At 43.6% G+C, this 20947-nt stretch overlaps 10 protein-coding genes across 10 annotated transcripts; 5 read left to right on the top strand and 5 right to left on the bottom strand.

The window, feature by feature from the left end:
• Nucleotides 1–522: 522 nt before the first annotated feature.
• On the top strand, nt 523–2083 carry SAMD00019534_070450 (hypothetical protein; the record flags this gene model as incomplete). The annotated part of the gene is made up of 4 exons (XM_012897452.1): nt 523–1410; nt 1497–1766; nt 1841–1933; nt 2012–2083. 4 exons carry the CDS (start codon nt 523–525, stop codon nt 2081–2083), a joined length of 1323 nt encoding a protein of 440 aa, XP_012752906.1.
• Nucleotides 2084–2135: 52 nt separating this feature from the next.
• On the bottom strand, nt 2136–6389 carry SAMD00019534_070440 (hypothetical protein; the record flags this gene model as incomplete). Its single annotated transcript, XM_012897451.1, has 2 exons — nt 2136–4395; nt 4471–6389. The coding sequence occupies 2 exons, from the start codon at nt 6387–6389 to the stop codon at nt 2136–2138; spliced, it is 4179 nt and encodes a 1392-aa protein (XP_012752905.1).
• Nucleotides 6390–6714: 325 nt separating this feature from the next.
• On the top strand, nt 6715–7748 carry SAMD00019534_070430 (hypothetical protein; the record flags this gene model as incomplete). The annotated part of the gene is made up of 2 exons (XM_012897450.1): nt 6715–6764; nt 6854–7748. 2 exons carry the CDS (start codon nt 6715–6717, stop codon nt 7746–7748), a joined length of 945 nt encoding a protein of 314 aa, XP_012752904.1.
• Nucleotides 7749–7953: 205 nt separating this feature from the next.
• Nucleotides 7954–8982, bottom strand: SAMD00019534_070420 (hypothetical protein; the record flags this gene model as incomplete). Its single annotated transcript, XM_012897449.1, has 4 exons — nt 7954–8067; nt 8138–8477; nt 8571–8777; nt 8855–8982. The coding sequence occupies 4 exons, from the start codon at nt 8980–8982 to the stop codon at nt 7954–7956; spliced, it is 789 nt and encodes a 262-aa protein (XP_012752903.1).
• Nucleotides 8983–9632: 650 nt separating this feature from the next.
• SAMD00019534_070410 (hypothetical protein) lies at nt 9633–10611 on the top strand (the record flags this gene model as incomplete). The annotated part of the gene is made up of 2 exons (XM_012897448.1): nt 9633–9792; nt 9878–10611. 2 exons carry the CDS (start codon nt 9633–9635, stop codon nt 10609–10611), a joined length of 894 nt encoding a protein of 297 aa, XP_012752902.1.
• Nucleotides 10612–12578: 1967 nt separating this feature from the next.
• On the top strand, nt 12579–13848 carry SAMD00019534_070400 (hypothetical protein; the record flags this gene model as incomplete). Its single annotated transcript, XM_012897447.1, has 3 exons — nt 12579–12866; nt 12950–13104; nt 13257–13848. The coding sequence occupies 3 exons, from the start codon at nt 12579–12581 to the stop codon at nt 13846–13848; spliced, it is 1035 nt and encodes a 344-aa protein (XP_012752901.1).
• A 495-nt stretch (nt 13849–14343) lies between these two features.
• SAMD00019534_070390 (hypothetical protein) lies at nt 14344–14673 on the bottom strand (the record flags this gene model as incomplete). The annotated part of the gene is made up of 1 exon (XM_012897446.1): nt 14344–14673. One exon carries the CDS (start codon nt 14671–14673, stop codon nt 14344–14346), a length of 330 nt encoding a protein of 109 aa, XP_012752900.1.
• Nucleotides 14674–15226: 553 nt separating this feature from the next.
• Nucleotides 15227–17847, top strand: SAMD00019534_070380 (hypothetical protein; the record flags this gene model as incomplete). Its single annotated transcript, XM_012897445.1, has 2 exons — nt 15227–17443; nt 17515–17847. The coding sequence occupies 2 exons, from the start codon at nt 15227–15229 to the stop codon at nt 17845–17847; spliced, it is 2550 nt and encodes an 849-aa protein (XP_012752899.1).
• A 110-nt stretch (nt 17848–17957) lies between these two features.
• SAMD00019534_070370 (hypothetical protein) lies at nt 17958–19406 on the bottom strand (the record flags this gene model as incomplete). The annotated part of the gene is made up of 1 exon (XM_012897444.1): nt 17958–19406. The coding sequence occupies one exon, from the start codon at nt 19404–19406 to the stop codon at nt 17958–17960; it is 1449 nt and encodes a 482-aa protein (XP_012752898.1).
• Nucleotides 19407–20723: 1317 nt separating this feature from the next.
• Nucleotides 20724–20888, bottom strand: SAMD00019534_070360 (hypothetical protein; the record flags this gene model as incomplete). The annotated part of the gene is made up of 1 exon (XM_012897443.1): nt 20724–20888. A coding segment is annotated over one exon (165 nt), but the record flags the coding sequence as incomplete, so codon positions are not given.
• Nucleotides 20889–20947: the final 59 nt, after the last annotated feature.

The raw sequence follows: 20947 nt of genomic DNA, 5'->3' as shown, positions 1-20947 counted from the left end.
TCAACGACACCAACATAACCCGAACAGATCCATCATAAACTCGCGAAGAACACACACACATCTTCATTCATTCATTGTCGAATAGAAGGTTAACAAATATATACTTCACCACAAACGCCACTATCAATCATATCATTTATATATATAAACATATAAACAACAAATATAATTGATTGTTTCGTTCATTCATTCAATCGCACCAACACCAACAACACACACATACACTAGGCGCGCGACAGGTACAACGTTGTAACCCAACATCCCATCTCGTCAACATCATCAAGACGGATCTCTCGTCATCGTCCATGACGGATGCATCGTGTAACATCAAGAACATAGAAGTACCCTCAAGTTCATTCATTCATTCAATCATTTGATCACTCAATCATTCCAACCAATCACAATCAATCTTCTTCTTTCACATTAGACGACATTTTAACTTGGTCATCTTAACTCATCATCATCATCACTCAATCACTCAATCACTCAATCACATCAACATCATCATCACATCAAACAAAAATGGAACCATTTACTGATGATATATACATAAAGACAATTGATTATATTGAGTTCTGGGTTGGCAATGCCAAGTCCTTCATAAAGTGCTTCTTGCAACCACTGAACTACCATCCGGTCGCCATCAGACGCACTGAGAAGCGTGTCCAGTTCTTGTTGGTCAACTCACCCCAACTGGCCTACTTCAAGATCATCGATGGCGCTCACTTGGAGTCAACATGCTTCATTGTTACCGCTGCGACCAGTGAGCTCGACACAGAGTTCCACAACATGCGCCAAGCACACAATGGTGACTTTATCAAGAGCATCGCATTCAACTGCACAGACGTGGACCTCTGCTTTGATCGTGCTGTTGCCGGTGGCGCAAAGCCGGTCCAACAACCATGCAGCCCATTCCAATCGATACGCACAGCGACCATCACATCACCATTCTTTGACGTGGACCATGTGTTCATCAGGCGCACACTTCAACTGACCCAGCATCAGATTCACAACCCTTTGATGCTGTTCCCCGACTTTGTGGAACTGTCTCGCACAATGCCAAACACATTCTCCAAGACCCAAATGCCCTCGGCGCCAACGACGCTGTCACTGGATCACGTGGCCACATGTGTCAAGAATGGACAACTTATGGAGTGCATCAAATGGTACAATCAATGTCTTGGTTTCAAACTCATGGAGATCATAAAGGATGGAGATGTACCGCGTGACAATGACGACCAAAAGTTGATCGAGTCAGAGAACTACTTCAACGTCTCTGTTGGAGAGGACATTGGACTTCGCATGGCTGTCATTTCCAATCAACCCGCCAGCATGGTCACCTTCACATTGCCCTCCATCATGTGGGTGATCAGTGAGGCAGCAGTAGGTGGCAAGGGTCAAGTGGAGCAGGTAAGTAGTAGCATTCATTCAAGGAACATAGTGTGGACACTGGCTCACACTAAATCAATCAATCAATCAATCAATCAATCATGTAGTTTGTCAAGTTCAATGGAGGCTCTGGCATACAACATTTGGCATTCCTCACCAATGATATATTTAAGGCGGTCGACTACGCCAGACATAACTTGATGGAGTTCATCGAGGCACCAGACTACTATTACAACAATCTTTCCAAGCGTGAGGAGTTGAAGAAGGTCCTGTCACACATGGACATGACTGTGATCGATGATCTTAAGACACACAAGGTGTTGCTGGATTCAGAGAATTCCAGTGCCCCTGATGCCAAAGAGAGTTATATTTTACAAGTATGTAGATGTGGATGGATCATGATCATTATGTGTGTTGCCATACTAACCTCACCATCATCATACTTAACTAGATATTCACTAAGCCTATATGTGATACACCAACCTTTTTCTTTGAAGTCATATCGAGAGAGAATGCACTTGGATTTGGAAAGGGCAACATAAAGGTATGTTTCCAGGTCACTCAATCACTTTGATCACACATGCCATGATAACTAACACTCACTCACACAATCAATCAACAGGCATTGTTTGAAGCTGTTGAGATGTCACAGCATAGGGAGCTCAATGAGATCCGTGAGGTCCCTCGAGAATGAACATAATAATAATAATAATAATACAATATATTTAATATTTAAATTATCTCGATTAGAGTACTTTATTGCACATCCTTATGATCCTCATGCATCCAGTGTCATAAGCTTGTTGTCTTATCAACTTTAGTGCTCTTGTGAGATGTAGTGGCTCCATTGATGTTAAGAGTGGACCAGGTGATTGTGTATCCCCAATGAGATAGGACAGAACATTGTACTTGTTGATGTCTGCCGCCGAATACAAGCTCTTGAGTGATGGTACTAGTTGCCCATGTTGTTGTCCATGTTGTGGAGCATTGGACAAGGCCCATCGAGTGTGAACAAACTTGAGTAAATCGACTTGGTCACAGTTACATGCACTGTCCACTACCAACTGCAAGTTCTTCCTGAGTATGAGAGCATCCATTTGTGCACCCAATAGATACTCGATGGCAGCTATGTCGCCACGTGCTGAACACTGCTCAATTATCAATTTGAATAGTTTGGACTGATAGGAATAGAGGCTTCCATTATTGGTCTTCCCAAGCAAGTACTCGTGGAGTGGTTTGATGAATGCCAATGACTTGGTGGCAGCTTTACCCAGGACCTGGGTAAAGTCAATGTGACTGCCAGGCGTGTTATCAAGAAAGGATTTGATGAACTCCAATGCAAGCTCCTCGGTCATCTTGCTGTTTGGCTTGTCAAATGAGTCAATCACTTCACACACCTCGTAGTCGGAATTGGTGATGGGACTCTCCTTGATCAACAGGTGTCCGACTGATGGTTGAATGTAATTCCATATTGGTTTCTCATCTTCGTCATCGTCATTGTTGTCGTCATCGTCCTCGTTGTCGCCACTAGAATCCAACACACTGCCAGTGTCATCGTCAGGGTCGTGATCCTTGTCCCTTAGACGACCGAGTGGTGACCATCTACGTCTCTTCTCAATGATCATCTTGACTGTGGTGTCGTCGCCAACTATTGCCGCTGTGCCCATTGCCACTCTGTAGTCAGTCTGGAACTTCTTTTGTTCGTTGAGCTCCAACATATTGATGAGTTCTCGATCGCCTTTCAATATGGCTCGTGCCATAACCTTGTCGAACCTGCAAGTTAAGCTGGGGATTGAAAGTAGTTTCCGAATGAGTCTTTGAGAGAGGATACTATGATGGATGTCAACGATCAAATATTTGTCTTCTCCATCTTCGTTGAATCCATCATCATCATCATCGTCGTCCATGATGGGAAGAGGTGCATCGATGATGAAGTTGACAATGTCGAGGTGGCCAGCCGCGAGGGCCATGCTGAGGGCTTTGAGTGGACGTGCGAATCCTGGGAGTTGTAAGTTTATGAGATCATAAATCTTGATGGCCACTGATGTATGACCGCCGCTTGCTGCCTTGCAAAATGCATCCTCCCAGTCACGACGAGGAATTTGTTTGTGAGGTGTCACTGTGAGCACAAGGTCTAAAATATCCATATCCCCGGACTCTGCCGCGGATACAATGATTGGTTGTGATTGTTCTACATCAGATTCTTCTTCTTCTTCTTCTCTGTTGACGATACCAATGTCGAGTAGATACTTGACTATTGGCGTGGCACTGTGTCTCACTGCAATGGTTAGCAGCTCTCTCAGATGATAGGGTGAGAGCAAAGAGTTGTCGTTTAGCAATTGGATCATCTCCAGACCCCACGGATCAATTAGCCACGAGTCCATCATATGTTGCAGACTGTTTTTATCGTCGTCTGGTCGTTCGATTGTGGCTCCAACCTTGAGTAGTGCACGAATGAATGCAGGTCGCTGTATAAACAACATAGTTCTTCCACTGATGTCCAGGTGTGCACGACAAGTGATGTCCATATAGATTGTCAACAACTCGGCGAGTGACTCGCATGACTTGGTCGTCCTAGACAGGTTGAGTGCCAGATATCGAGGAGTGTTGTGTGAGTCGGGATGGTCATCCAACGTCATGTTGGGGTTGGCAAGGAGGCGCTCGAGTGCGTTGGTGTCCGATTGGCACATAGCCACTTCGATCATCTTTTTGTTGGGTGGATATGTGCTCGCGACAGTGTTATAGGCGTCGATGAACCATGATGAGGCGCCATTCCAAATATAGTCCATGAGCTCATCACTAGCCTGAAGCTCATGTCCTTTGATTGGCTTGACACCACCAAACAAAGTCCGATAAATCTTGCCCATGTAGCCCATTATCATCATGCATAATCGTTTGTCTCTAAACAACGTGTGGAAAGCTGTGTCCATGCGCTGTGATTGAGCAGCGGGCACTGCGCACTCAATCATATTGCAGTCGGTCTCATCATTCAACACATCTTGTTTCCTTGATTGATAGATTGATTGATTGAATAGTGTGCTTCGTTAGTCAATGATGGGATGGCCCCACATGTGTACATACCTCTTCTTGTTGGCGGCAATGTCTTTGAGGAGTTTGTCAAGCATTAAAATGATGCGGGTATGTCCTTGGTCATAGGCAACGTGTAGAATTGCAGTGATCGTGCGATGACTGTTCAGTTTGGTCATGTTGGCAAAGGTAGATGCGGATGGGTTTGTCACAAAGATGTACTCGAGTGAATGATATGCATTAGCCTGGGAGGCATTCTCCAGGATGCTGAGGAAAGGCATGGGCAAGGCGCGGTTGATGCGTCGATGAAGTGACATCAATATCAGATGTCTGTCCATCTCACATGCTCGGTTGACCATTGATTGTAACAAGTCGGAAGCAGTGGTGTAGTCGTAGCGCAGTCGTTGCTCGATGTTGTCAATGATGAACTCGAATACATCTGATGATGGGTTATCGATTGCTTTGATGAGGGTGTTAGGCACGTCTTCAGCACTCAACTCTCTGTATTTGAACAGAACCTTGATTGCCTGGAGTGATCCTTTGGTGATGAGCTCATCGATTGAATCTTGAGAATCAACAATCCAGGTTTGATGCAATTGATAGAGATGTTCCATAATGTCGGCTTGACCATAGCGAATGGCCTCGACCAGAATGCTTGGAGTGTATGAGCATCCAAGAGTACTGTGTAGGAACTCCAGGAGCGACAAGGACACGCGTGTCGCTTGCCTCATCATAATATTGTGATAGTGTGATGATTTGATGTTACATGATTGTATGATCAGTTTGACGGCCTCCTCTGTGATGGCATTGCCAGGCCGATTGATACCATGAATCATGTTTGATATGTCCTGCTCAGTGATTTGCAAGGAGCATGATTCGTGACCAACGAGGAGCTCCACCATGCGCAGGGACAACTTGGGATGTGTCTCTAGCCGAAGATATACCTTGACTTTTTTTTGACCATGGCCATCAAGGATCTGGCGAACCTTGTCGACATCTTCATTGGCCAATGCAATGTACATTGGATCGTCTACCCTTGTGCCAAGATTCTGTTGCCTCCTAATATTCAATGCCTCATCAATATAACTGGTGTATCTCTGTATGTAATAAGGTGTGCTTAGGCCAGGGACGAATAATTGCTTGATGCGCTCGACAAAGTCTACGTGGCCATTGGCTATTGATCTTGAGAATACGGGACTGCCCCAGTGATGATCATCAAATACATTGCTCATACCTGGCAGCGCAGTGAGATATTCAAACATATCGGAGAAACCGCCCTCGATACTTATCTTGAGTAAGTTCTTGGGGATATTGTTCGCCATCGTCATGGCAGCTGGGAGGCTGTCCATCATGTACCTCACGCAGTCGATCATGTTGTTGTTTGCCGCGTTATTTAGGACTGTGAGCAGGCAACCAGATTGATTGAGTATGTTGTACTGGTGGAGCAAGCGCACAACTTCCAGGCGGATGCCAGGCTTGTTGAGCACGAGCACTGCCTCGCCCTCAATGTCAAAGTGCTGCAATGCCAGCTCAATGAACGAGAGTGAATCCCTGCCTAGTGCCGGACACAGGTCTTTGAATTCGGCGGTCAAGTAACCATTGCCATTCATCGCGATGTAGCCCTGGAGGATATCAAGGTTGCATGAGCGGAGTGCCAAGATGGTCGAGGCTTCATTGAATGAAGCCATGTTCGTATTGCTCACCAATAGATTGAATGCCACTGTGTTGTTATACTTGATTGCCGACGATAACAATGTTTCGTTGGGTGGGTACAAGTCGCCTTGCTGTCCGAGTTGTCCGACTGTTTGATTGAATGTTTGTACAAAGTATTGAGTGGCATGATATTTAAGCATTTGTATTAGACTGCCATTGTCCAGTAGTTGTCTACCTTTGATCTGTGACTTGTAGACAGTGTCAACACCACTTGGCAAACTGATCACTATTGCCTTATCAATCAAATATCGATTGATCATATTGACATGTTTGAATATTCGTTCACATAGTTCATTATGTTGAAACACCTTATGTACAACAATATGAAGTTGTTGTTGTTGTAACATCCACTGATACAGATAGATATAGATACAGATAAAGATAGAGATAATGATTGAACAACAATGTTGTGACACATCACACTTTCATTCTTGTAAACTTCCCTTCAAGTCCAATTTAGAATTTATCTAGATTCTTGTTAAAGAGACAATGTTGGGTGGGGGTTGTTTGAATGACTTTGACGTTCTATTATCTCTATCTCTATCTCTATCTGTAGTAATAACAATAACAATACATACAGAAATAATGGACAACAACAATCATGATCACAAGGAAATCGAAGAGGAATGGAAAAGGTATTATTGATCGATCAATCAATCAACTCAATCAGACGAGGCCCATGGATGATCAATCAAACCTAACGCACTTTATACAATGAATATAGAATACAGAATGAACTGAAGCAGAGACATTGTGAAACAGACAGAGTCGACTTTATTATACCAGGTACATCTGAGTTGCCTCAAACACAACCAGATTCAGACGCCAACTCAACTATAACAACATCTACAGCCACAACAACGACTTCAACATCCACAACACAATCGACAACAGAGACAACCACCACCACACAACAACAACGTCCATTGAGATATGTGGCAGGTGTAGATATTAGCTTTGTAAAGGACAATGTAGAGGATGCTTGTGCATCCATTGTGATATTGGAATTGCCAGGATTGAAGGTGATTCACGAGGAGATGATGTTTGTTAAACTGGACCTGCCGTATATTCCCGGTTTCCTGGCGTTTAGGGAGTGTCCATCACTGATCCATTTGATCGAGAAGGTGCGCACTGAGCGCCCGGAAATCTTCCCTCAAGTGATTCTGGTCGATGGCAATGGTTTGTTGCATCCCCGCGCCTTTGGTCTGGCCTGCCAGCTGGGCGTGCTGACCGACCTGCCCACGATCGGCATTGGCAAGACGTTCTTCTGTGTCGATGGCATGCTCACCAAGCAGGTCAAGGCCGACGTGGCCGCCACCTGCAAGCAAGGCGGCGATCATCTTTTGTTGCGTGGCGACAGTGGCAAGGTATGGGGAGCAGCCGTCATCAGTCACAGCAACAGTACAAACGCAATCTTTGTCTCGATTGGACATCGTCTCTCGCTGGACAGCTGTCTGAAGGTGGTGGCAGCGTGCACCACTACCAATCGCATCCCCGAGCCAGTGCGCCAGGCTGACCTTCGTTCTCGAGACTTTATCCGAATAAACTACAAACCGACCGCAGTCGCTGGCGAGGCATCCGCCTCAACGACTATTGCGGACGCAGCAGTTGACGACTAGTATTGTATAGTCGTCAGCGCCAAGATGTACATTTTAGCCTCATGCCATTGGTTGGCATTGCCTTTGTTTATTAATACTTTGAGGAGGGGAAGGATGACAGAGAGAAGGATAGAGGATGGTGTGGGATGGGATGGGGAAGGTAAGGGTCAGGGTCGGCTGAGTGAGTGCCCTCCCCTCCCTAACGCGGGCGTCTTGTCGACAACATTTAAATGTCGCTGAACGACTTGACAGCAGGCTCTCCAATGCCCCAGTTGAATGTATCCAACTCGATTGGCTCTGTAATCTCCAAACCAGTGGCGTTGGCAATAGAGAGTTGGATCTAGATATAATGAGGACGATGTGTTAGTGGCATGCCTGAGGCAGAAAAGTCTGTCAGCGACCAAACATACTCTCTTTGATGATCTGGCATCACGGTAGAAGAGAACACGCAGACAGTCTTGGATCAACTTCATGGCGTCGTCGAGGGTGAGGTCCTCTCTGTAGGCCTTGCGGAGCAGTGGCAGTGCCATGTGTTGTCCGTAACCGGTGCAAATGAAGTCATCGACAAAGGAAGTACCGACGAGATCGACCTTGCCCAAGAAGCTCTTGTTGTTGTTGTGTCCAATGATGATGAGGTTGTTCCACAATGGATCGCCATTGTTTCTTCTATTATACATAACACGTGCCAAGTAGCTGTAGACCTCGCTTGGGCTAAGCTTTGATCCATCATCTATACAAGAGTCCTCAATACTAATTGAATATAATGTAATAGTTAGTGTCATTCAATCATTCAATCAGACATGTTTGATCAATCAATCAATCAATCAAAGTGATGATACGTACACCAAGTCATCGAGTGTTTGAGACAATGATTGGAAGTCACTGTATTCGCCACCAAAGCCAACGATTACATTGGAGCCAAACTTCCTCATTCTAGGTATATTGTTGAATCTAGCCAGAGAGCCATAGGAGCAAAGTGTATCGGTACCCATAACAACTCCACCATTATATTTAATAGCGATCACTGATGTACCTGTAACGATTGGGTCCCTATATTATATATATTAATATATATTAATAAATCGTTCGTTCAATCAATCAATAAATCAAATATTAACTTAACATACTGTGTCTTCTTCTTGGCATCCTCTGGGCTGTGCACTGGCTCAGCGTGATAGGATGGTTGCTGTCTGCTGAAGTAGTCGACCTGTCCAAACACTGGGTATCTGAAATGCTTTGATTGATTTATTGACATAATGTATATATATTATATTATTATTATTAGTATATTGAGTATTTGTTTGAATGAATGAATGTGTGATTGATTAAGTTTGGTGTGTTGATCATCAACTTTGTGAACATCGCACTTCTCCATTTAATTTTATTTTGGAATGAACTTCACTACAACGAACTTCGTAAATTTGATTTGATTCAAACTTCGCGCCAAATTGAAGTTATTGAGAACAAAGAGATACTTCATTCATTCATTCAATCAATCATATACTTGTACAATAATATATAACATATAACAAACAAACAGACATTCAAACAAACAATGATTGATATTAATAATACCTCAACACAAATGAATGATTCATCAACTATGATGATTGAATCAACAACATCATCAACAATATCACTTCCATTCGATATTACAAAGTACCAAACGTAAGTCATTATAATGATTGAATGATTGTATGAATGAACATATAATGTTAACTAACACTTAATAATAATAGTATTATAAATGATGTACACAAGAATCTATTTAATTATTTGAATGATATTGATAAGAAGAAGTTGTCAAATGTAGAGAGAGACTTGGCAAATATACAGGAATGCTTTGTTCAATTAAAGTTCAATTATATAGAGACTGGTAGTAAACAGCAGTTCATTCAATCAATCATGGCATTGGACTCCCAACAACTCACATCGCCATCACAACAGGCTGTCACACAGCTCGAGTCGTCAATAGCCAAGGGCAAGAAGGAGTTCAAAGAGCTCAAAGATACAACAAACAAGTTAATGACTGAAGTTGTTCTATTCATTAATTTGGTCGCTGAAGGTAACCAATCCATTCATTCATTCAATCAATATTGGAATAATCCCACTCTAACCATCCCCGTACCCTCCCCGTACCCTACCCTTAGCCGATGGCAAGCTTCAAAAGGAAAGAGAGAACTTACAACATTTGGTATCGGATGCCAATGAACAACTTGCCAAGATGTTTGAGATTGAACAGTCGATACAGGAGTTGGAGCGAAAGAATGGAGAGGTCATCTCGATCAATGACAAGCTGGCATCATCAATTGAGTGGTATCAACCTTATATCAGGATGGTGGAGAAGTTGCAGGCCGTACGTCTGAGGGACATGACTGCCAACGAGGTGACATTCGACCTGAGCGTGGCCAATGTCACACACGCCGTGTCTCTGAGACTGGACCCCGCACGCAAGTCCATCACGAGCATCCAAATCAATCCGGCTCCAGTCCAGCTGGAACACCTTGCACAGGACATGTCAGAGGCGCGCGAGATGGCGTCGTTGGTCGAAGAGATGACATTTGCACTGACCAATCATTACAAGCGCGAACGAGAGATCAAGGAAGTCTCACAACACTACCAGATCAGACGGATGGCCGGTGTGCCGTCATCACTCACAATCGAAGTATCACTGAGCACTGGCCACGTCTGCACAATCAAGTTTGACAACGACTATCCACTGCATCCAACTGGCGCCATCAGACTGATCAGTGTACAAAGGCAAGGTCAGGCCATTGGCAGCGATCAACTCACTTCTATACACACTCAAGTACATCGACCTGATTGTAAATACGACTTGGCACAACTTATACAACACTTGATAGGTCTGCTTCAGAACTCATAAAGCATAATTCATTCAATCATTCATTCATTATTTCATTCGATAAGATGGCGCGAGCACTACTACTACGCACCCAATGATTGGTGGTGCGTTGGGAACCATGAACCTACTTGATTCTTGTTGCCCAACATTGAACTCACGTCCATCTTTAGCTTGGTTCGTGCCATCTTGACGAAGTACCCCAGGGACAATCACTTGTCCAGGTGGACCCCAACAAATGCCCATGGGTCGATCACATTAGATGTGATCCAATGATGGATCAATATTTGCACCTTCACCTCAAAGTGGACTCGTTCATTCTTCTACTCGGACCGACACACACACTAAAGCAAGCGAAGATACTTGACTTCACCTTAAGGTGAGGGCACACACCTACCTCTAGCCTGTTCACTCACAAATCGCCCCTTTGCAGGATGCGCGCAAAGCTACCAAACCGAGTGGAAGGGTGGGTTTGAGCGGGCACGTGGAGTGATGAAGATATTTGTGCAAATTGCTGATTCCCACAAGTTCTCATGAATAAGCACGGATCCCACGCGTGATCTTGGTAATCGAACTGGCATAGGTCGCCAGAGACGAGGGGGTGCCATGGCCTAGGATATTATTTGGCAAAAATGCCCCACTACTGTACCCTAACTTGTGTTTACGCAATCATTCATTCAAGACAATCTTGGGTGCACGGAACAGAGAGAACGGATTGATGGAAAGACAGGAGTGGAGGTCCACTCTTTAGGCCAATGGGAGGCAACAGGAGGTAATAAGAGGGTATGCCCAACATCCATCTGGTTTAACCTTACTTCTTCTTCTTGATGCTGTTTGTTGACATTGATTACCTCCTGCTCCTTCTTCTAGGATGAATGATTGGACTGTCTGAACATGACTGATTGAGGGATGTGAAAGTTGTTGTTAATAATGAGGTGGTTCATGTTAACATCCAAACACCATATTAATATTATTTGGTGTAATCAATATCACCTCATAGCAAGTTTACATTATTATTATTAGATAGCAACAACAACACAAACGATCTTTACTTCTAACGTCAACATATCTCAATATCAAGCTGTTGTTGATTTGAACTCTTCTCCACATCTTCCACAAAGTAATCAATCTTACAAATATATTACATAAATCTTATACTCAAGAAATAGACTTAAACAAAAGGTAAACAAATACACACAATCAATCAAACAATCAATCAATGAATCACCCACACACCATAGCCCAACCCCAAGCCCAACCAAACCCAAATCTATCCAACAATCAGTCCATCAATCATTTATTGTCAAAGTAGGGTAACCCTATGTCAACACTATAAATGGGGAGGGGGGGTCACAGAGTGTCATCGATTATGATTTGCGAGCCGACTGTCCACATCGGGAGGTGTAGAATGATAGTCGCAAGGTGGTGCCAAGGGTAGGTCAAGAGAGATACAGTTAATGTGGCCCGCATGTGATGTCGTTGCTTATGCTCCCGACCACCTGCAGACCTGTTGGCACCAACACCAACTACAAACCAACCATCAACCATCTAGAATAGATGGTATGTACCATCTATTATTTACCCCCCTCTCTTCATAACGCGATATTGATGGATCACGGGACCCGCGACCCTAGCCTGGTCCGTCCACACACTTCGAAATCATACTAGATATTAGATATTTTTTTGTAGGGTTTGATAGTTTTTCTCGAGATGGATGACTTTATTCGTTTCGTTTCATGGAGTGTGGAGTGAGTGATCACCTCCGTCTCCAACTCATGGATGCGGAGATATTTTGTTTCTTCCACATCCATCAATAATAGCTTAAGTGCACTATTATATCTTCCAAACATACATTATTGTTGTTAAGTTAAATTATTGATTCACAATATTCACTGTTTCTCCAACATTAACTTTAATCGATCAATCAATCAAATAATTAATTAACAATTATATCCATACTTAGTCAAATATATATAACAATACATTAAAAGATGGGCTGTAATGGTAGTACTATGAGCAAATCCAGTCAGCTGATTGACAAGGAGATTGCGGTGGACCGTAGGAATCAAGATAGAGAGATCAAGTTGTTGATACTTGGTGCTGGTGATTCTGGAAAGTCAACTATTGCCAAACAAATGCGATTCATTCATACCAAAGGCTTTGATGACGAGGAGCTGAGAACCTTCAAAGACATCATGCAATCAAACGTCCTACAATGTCTCCAACTATTACTACGCAATCTAGAGAACTACCAACTTCGAGTTTCCTCTGATCTAACAGTATGTACAAGTATCCAAGACTTGAATTGGACTGTCCACATACTAATCAATAATCTTCATTCATTAATGAACTCATTCTTTAGGACAAGGCCAACTTCTATTCCAACTGTAATCCATATGAACTGCCATTAACTGAGAATATGTGTAATGATATTACCAGTTTATGGCTTGATTCATCAGTTAGAGATGCTTTCAACAATTATAGACATGAGTTCAACTTACCAGAGGTAGCTTCATTGTAAGTACAATTATCCTATAGCCATATTAATTTTATATGGAAAGCGGTCATGTGACCAATCACGTGACAATCCAAATCAGTCACGTGATCCAAAAAAATATTAATATTTATTAACTCTTATATTCATCCAATCTATTATTCCAACTAAATAGTGCACTGGATAATGTACAGAGAATAGCTGGAGAACTATATGTTCCAACACAAGAGGATATTTTGAAGTGCCGCCAGAGAACTACTGGAATGAAGGAGACTGTCTTTAGTGTGGACAGTGTCAGGTTCCGTTTGCTGGATGTGGGCGGTCAGAAGAACGAGCGAAAGAAATGGATCCACTACTTTGAGGACGTCAAGACTATAATATACTGCGTGGCCCTTGGAGACTACAATATGAACCTAATAGAGGATGGCGCTACCAACAGAATGCACGACAGCGTCAAGCTGTGGACCGAGATTGTCAACAACAAGTACTTTGTCAACACGTCCTTCATCCTGTTCCTCAACAAGAATGATATCTTCCGTGAGAAGATCACCAAGGAGCCACTGTCCAACTACTTCCCCGAGTACACTGGTGGCCTCAACTATGAGCACAGTCTGGAATTCATCCGCAACCAATTCCTACGTCCAGTACCAGTAGGCAAGACCGTTGTAGCACATGTGACCACAGCAACTGACACTCAGAATATATCCGTCGTCTTTGATACTGTTAGACACTCCATCGTCACACAGTTGCTCAAGACTCACTTCTAATCATACGCTCAATCATACCAACAATCAATCACACACACACAAACCATCAATCAATCAATCATAATTCATCCTACGTCCGACACAACTGACAACATTCCAAAATGGAATAGTTCCATTGTATTGTAATTACATGTACCTCCTCCCCAACTCAATCAATCCATTCTCTCAAGTCATGCGACACCATGCCATTCACTCCCAATCAATCATCCACTCAATCAATCCAACAACATCATACAATATCGATTGCAACTTAATGGTTCCAATAAGGTCATCTTCCAACCACAACTCATTCCTCTTCCTACACAAGTGTTCCTTCCTAACACTCTATTCAATAATAAACTATTCATTACCATGCCTTCCAAACTGTTTATCCATTATCCATTATCCAAAGGTTAACACAACAACAAATGATGAGATGATTACAATGTTTGGTTACGAAACTATCGCCTTTATTATTGTATGTCTCTGGCACTGGAATGCAGGAGATTAATACGCTTAGTCGAAGAGACCCATTCCCATATCGTCATCAGACTCCTCCTTCTTCTCCTCCTTCTTTGGAGCAGCAGCAGCAGCAGCTGGGGCAGCGGCGGCGGCGGCGGCAACTGGGGCAGCAGCGGCAGCGGCGGCTGGGGCAGATCCGATCTTGCCTCTTCCGGCGGCAATCACGGCGTTGATGTCCTTACCAGCGAGCTGGGCAACGACGGCCTCAACACGGGCGGCATCAGTGACGGCACCGACGGAGGCGAGAACCTTGGTGACATCAGAGGCAGATGGGGTGGCGTTACCACCGAGAACGCACAAAAGGTAAGCAGACAAGTACTTCATCTGTTGGTTTTATGTTTGTCAAAGAGTTATGTTTGTTAGATATTGGTTCATCCTTGGTGTTGTCATCCCATTCATTCATCCATTCATTCGATCTCTCTTCTTTATCATGTATCCTGTATCTATGTTTGATCGCGATGCTGTTTCATTCATTCATTCATTCTTTCATTCTTGTCGCATTGATCGATGGCGATGGGATTGAGATGGATGATTGATATATACTTTAGAGGGAGATGTTGATGCAGGTGGCCTAAGCTATAGATGATAGTAAAGGAGACAGAGTAGAGTCGTTTTAACACAAAGCCTGAATGAAGACAACCCTGCAGCCACTTAGTGTCTCGCATCCTCCATCCAAACATCATCAAAAAATCAAAAATAAATTCAAAACAAATCTTTTCAATCTCTTCCTTTCCCTTTCATTCGAACTTCCAAACCATCTTAGTTAAAGCCTCAAGATTGTTTGTTTCATTGATTGAATGGTCATTCATTCATTTACTTATTATATATATATGTATATGTTATATATATTACAAATAAAGTAGATTAAAGTAGAAAGATGGATCGTAATGGTGGAGGTTATGTTAATAATCCAAGTCTGTTAAAGGTTCAACAACAACAACTACGTGGAAAGATATCTGAGGAGTTGAGTGATGATGATGGTTTGGATATTGACGATACTGCATCAACTGCATCAACTTTATCACAAAATGATCATGATCATCAACAACAACTACTACAAACACAAGTGCTTGATGATGATGATGCCAACTCTGATGAGATTGCACCAACACAGCCTGTCGCCGACGACTTTGAACTAGATCGTTCAGACACAATGTTGATTAGCAATGAGGATATGGGAGATGACATCACAAAAGACAACAACAACAACAATGTCAATGTCAGTGGCAATGGCAATCACTATCACAATCTTGTTCGCTTAAAGTCCACACTGAGGGACCACGAAATACCATTCAGCGAACTGGTCGTCGAGCGTGAGATTGGCAAAGGATTCTTTGGCAAGGTGTACAAGGCAACCTGGCGCGGCAAGAGTGTGGCACTCAAGAAGATCACGATATCCCGCTTCAGGGACCGCTCTGACTCTGACCTGTTCACCAAGGAGTTGTCCATCATCAGCAGACTCTGCCATCCAACCTGTGTCATGTTCATTGGCGCCTGCTCGACCGACCCCAGCAACCGCTACATAGTCATGGAGTACATGGCCGGCGGGTCGCTGCGCAAGTTCCTGGACGAACGTGCCTACCTCATCACACCCAACCTGCAACTGGCAATCGCACGCGACATTGCCGATGGAATGTGCTATCTACACACCAACTTTGATGAGCCAATCATACATCGCGACCTCACCTCGTCCAATGTGTTGCTCAACGGTGACTATTCAGTGGCCAAGATCAATGACTTTGGCCTGTCAAAGGAGATGAAGTCTGGCCACAACGAGATGACTGCGGCCATGGGTTCGATGGCCTGGATGGCACCCGAGAGTTTCCGTGGCGAGAAGTACACCGAGAAGGTGGATATCTACTCGTTTGCCATCTTGCTCTGGGAGTTGATCACATTGAAGGACCCTTACTGCGGTATGGAGCCGCTCAGGATGGCATTCTTGGCCAACATGTACGATTATAGACCACCACTCAATCAGATACCATCACAATGGCAACAGTTGATCTCAAGGTGTTGGCATCCCAAACCAGAGCAACGACCATCATTCAAAGAGATCTTGGTATTGATTGATCAGATTGAGCAAAACAGCGCAGCGTCCTCTATATTTATGATGCCGCCAACACTGAACATCAAGCCATCACTGTCATCAGCATCACCATCATCTTCACAACAATCGAATTCATCATCTTTTACTCCTCCCGCGAATGTGACGCCCAACTCATCATTCATTCAGCAACCACAGCAGATGGCACAGCCTCCACTCAATCGATCAGTCACAATGTCAGACTATAGTGGCAGTGGCGGTGGATCTGGTTCAGGCAACAAGGGATACTACGCGTCACAGGGCATGGAGTACGAGACAGTGCCCACGACATTGACCAAACAACAGTCTTCAAACCTATCACTCATCAACAACGAACCAGTCCGACTGTTTGGACAACCCACTCATTCATCCGCTGGCATCATATCATGTCTAGACAGCACAACAGATCAACAACACCAATACCTAATGGTTGGCTACAGAGATGGAGCATTCATTAGGTCATATGATCTTGGCACAGAAGTATGCAACAACACATTTGTCACAAGGCCACCACTGCAATCACAACAACAGATACAGACCACAACAAGTCTACTGGATTGCACTACTACATTGGTGAACAATAGGAGGTTCATGGCAGGTGCAGGTGGCGCAGTCAATGGTATGACGGGAAGTGGATACATCAGTTTGTGGAGTGTTGATGGTGGTCAACAGGAGGAGTACACCGCGCCAATCAAGACATTATATACACCTGGCAGCGCAATCGAGAGGGTCAAGTGGAGTTTCCAAAACCTGGTGACATCATCATCACAGGAGAATACCATCAGGATATGGGATGTGGAGAAAGGCGTCTGTGTTAGTACGTTGGATGCCGGCGCTGCACAACTCTCAATAGACACACTACCCTACCAACCATTGATCGTGTGTGGAGGTGTAGACAAGCGTGCCAGGCTCTGGGACACCCGAGCCAACTACTTTTTCCGAACATTCACCGAGAGTGGACCCATCCAACAAGTCAAGTTTAGATCTCCCAACAATGATCCAGTGCTCATGGTATGTGTAAACAAACTGGAGTCGAAAGGAGCACGCACTAACATTGGTATTCCATCAATCAATCCAATCAGATTGGAACACAAGAAGGAGTGTTCAAGGTTTGGAACATGTATATATCACAATGCGTCAACTCGATGTTGTCACATTCAGCGCCAATCATTGGAATACACAGCAACTATGACGTCAAGGAGGTGCTTAGTCTAGCATCAAACAACACTATGGTGCGATACAAGTATGAAGACACCAGTCAGGACCAGATGAAACATGTCCGTCGATATCCCTCCAAAGGAGAAGTGTTGGGCGACCCAACCATTGGCGCACCTCCACTGACAGCCGCGCACTTGATCTCCTCCAACAACATTGTCTATGTACAAGCCGATAAACTGTACGTAATGGCCACCTGATGATGATGCCGTGTTGGCATCACATCGTCAGGAGATAGCTCGAGCATGTATTCTTTATGTTTGTTGTTGTTGTTGTTATAAGGTTTATTATTGGTCGAGAGGGATGTTGGTTACTTGTGCTTCTTGGATGTCGATGATGCACTCTTGCTAGACATGATAATGATGGCAATGACCACCACTAGCGAGCCTACACCGGTCACAAACAGGGTGGCATCACTGATGAATTTTTGTAATGACAGCTGGCCAACGGGCACCTCGATGCGTAGCGACTCGACATATGTTGCCAAGTCAAGACGCTGCCACTCATCCGACTGGCACTTAATATAGACTATTGGTGGTGATACCACGGACACACGATAGTTTGATGTGTTTGGGTTCTGGTAGCGCAGATGGAATGGCAATGACACGTTGACCTCAACGTGACCAGCCTGTGGCGTGAAGCTGACTGATGTGGCCACGTAGTTCTGTGTGGAATTGTAGGATGGCTTCTCGAGGTCGATCAGTTGATAGAGATGGACGTTGGGTCCGCCGAAGCGTTGAATCTCGCTGACCTCGTATTGGTCCACGAATGCGCCCTGATCAAAGTTGTCCAGAATAGTGAGGAAGCAGTGTGCGCTTGACACCTTGGTGTCCAATGTTGGGTGGATCGACAACTGAGTGAACAGCTCTCTGTGGAAGCCCTGCTTGCGTGCCTCTCTCAGGTTGACCTTGGCCGTCCAGCTTGGGACAGCCTGCTTTGGCGCCACGTTGGCGACTGCCGCAGTAGCACTGCCATCGGACCCCAGTTTGATGTCCTGGCTGCTCTCGCCTTGAAGCAGACTAATCGATGATGTGACCAGAGGTTGAGGGTTGTACGTCAACTTGACACTTTGTGAGCCGATCGAGATGACCTCGTTGAAGACCATTTGCAATCGTCCGCTATTATCCTGTCGTCTGAGCTTGATGCTCTTGCCAATCGATTGAACGGCGGCTGAGGATGAGGCCAGGATGATGGGTGTGATTGGTGACCTGTTGTCCTGCTGAGGCTGGCGAGTGCTCGACAGTGCAGACATCCATCCAGTGGGCGCAAAGTCGATGTGCTGCTGGAGGAACCTCTGTTTGGCACCTGGTGTCTTGATGATCGACGGGTCGCTCGTCTGATCAAACAGTGGCAGGCTTAGTTCGCGTGGCACCAAGCCCATAAACACAAGACTGGCGATTGGTGACTGACGTGAGAGTGGCAACAGAGGATGACCGATCAGTGCCTCGATCGTGCGACAGACGAGAGCGCTGTCGTTCAGCGACATCTGCTTGACGGTGGAGTAGTGCTCCATGTGTATCTTGCTCGACGTGTCTTTGTAGTCCACAGTTATTGAGAGTTGAGGAGACTCGGTGCTCAGCTGTGGGTAGTAACGGTTCAACTGTGCTCTTGTTGGGTTGGTGCTGGCGGCAATGGCAGTATCAGTGGCAGTGGCAATGTGTTGGTTGTAATGTACGTTGATCTCTGTGATGTCATCGTCATAGATTTGAACATTGTTGGTGTATTGATCAATGTTGTCAAAGACCAATGTATGTGACATATATATAGTTGTTGGGTTTGTCGATGATTTGATCAGAATAGAGTTGGTATTCGTTGTTGTTGTTGTTGTTGGTAATGTTTTAAACTCTAGTTCATCATCATTCTCTGACCAAAACAATAGAGTCTCACTTGCTGCTGTTGTTGTTGTGGTTGTTGATGTAACAGCTGCTATTAATATTAGCAGACACAGCTGCAGCAACACTGTTTGCTTCAAAGCTGACATGTTGTAATTATAAGTATGAATGTATGTATGATTGTCGACAAAAGTAAGTTTGATGTTCACCAAGTCCTCAAAAACACACTAATTTTTGACTTTAGAATTTTTTTGATTATCTGATTGTCTTTGATTGCCTTCCATTTATTTCAATGACAGACTCGATGTTATAATTAAACGTTATCAATTGATACATCCAAACCATTGTGATCGGGCTTGGCTAAGTTGACTCTTGGACCTGGTATGATTGGTGCTGAGACTGGAGCTTGAGGTGCGGCAACTGCAGCAGGATGAGGTTGAACTGGGACCGGAGCAGGAGGAGTTGGATGATGAACTGGATAAGGTTGAATTGGATGCAATTCTCTTTCTCTCTCGGCAACCATACGAATCCTTCTTAGTTTTTCTTCTCTAAGTGCTTCTTCGGCATTTTTGCGTCTGTTGGCTCTTGATACTTTATAAATAGCAGCTCCCATTAATACCAATACTGCAACTGGTATCATAATAACAAGTAGAATTGTCCTCCTTTTAGTACGTTCTTCATCAGCTTCTTCCATTTTTGATTTAGGTGGACTTTTTGGACTACACAATTGACATATCTCAGTGTCAATGTAGGTTGATGAACTACCATAAGGTACTACACAATCATATTGACTTCCATAATAGTTAACACAATCTCCTCTATTTTCAATTCTTGTACAACAATTTGTAGCAGACTCTGCTGCTACTATATTATTTAAATATAATATTATTATTGATATAATTAAAATAAAGTTATATATTTTCATTATATATTAATACTTTGTAATTATATTATTATTTGTATAAGTATTAGTAATAGATAAGATAGTAGGTATGATATCATTGATGATGGACCAGACTGGCGAGTCGTATTTATTCATGAGTCTAATCACTGGTCAAATCTAAGATGAGGGAAATTAGGTACCCTAGGTTTGCGAATGTCAGTTTATTTTTTTATGATCCGGAAACCGTGTCAAACCAAAATAGGAACTCATCTGATTTCATGTCGATATGATATTTGACATTGTCCCGATTTAGTAATAATTATAAATATATATATATATTATGAACGGTTTATTCCTATTCATTGTCGATTGGGACAACTACATAATCATTCTTTTTTGCCAGGTTTACTCTAGGTCCTATATTATTATTATTATTATTATTATTATTATTATTATTATTATTATTATTATTATTATTATTATTATTATTGTTATTATTATTATTGTTATTATTATTATTATTAACTGATGGAGCCCTATCTGGACCTGGATTAATATTGATGACAACCTCATTCAATCTTGTTG

This window comes from Acytostelium subglobosum, assembly GCF_000787575.1.
Source record: "Acytostelium subglobosum LB1 DNA, scaffold: scaffold14, whole genome shotgun sequence".
Classification (NCBI taxonomy): Eukaryota; Evosea; class Eumycetozoa; order Acytosteliales; family Acytosteliaceae; genus Acytostelium; species Acytostelium subglobosum.
The sequence above is the reverse complement of the archived record's forward strand: the minus strand, read 5'-3'. Positions and strand labels throughout refer to the sequence as shown.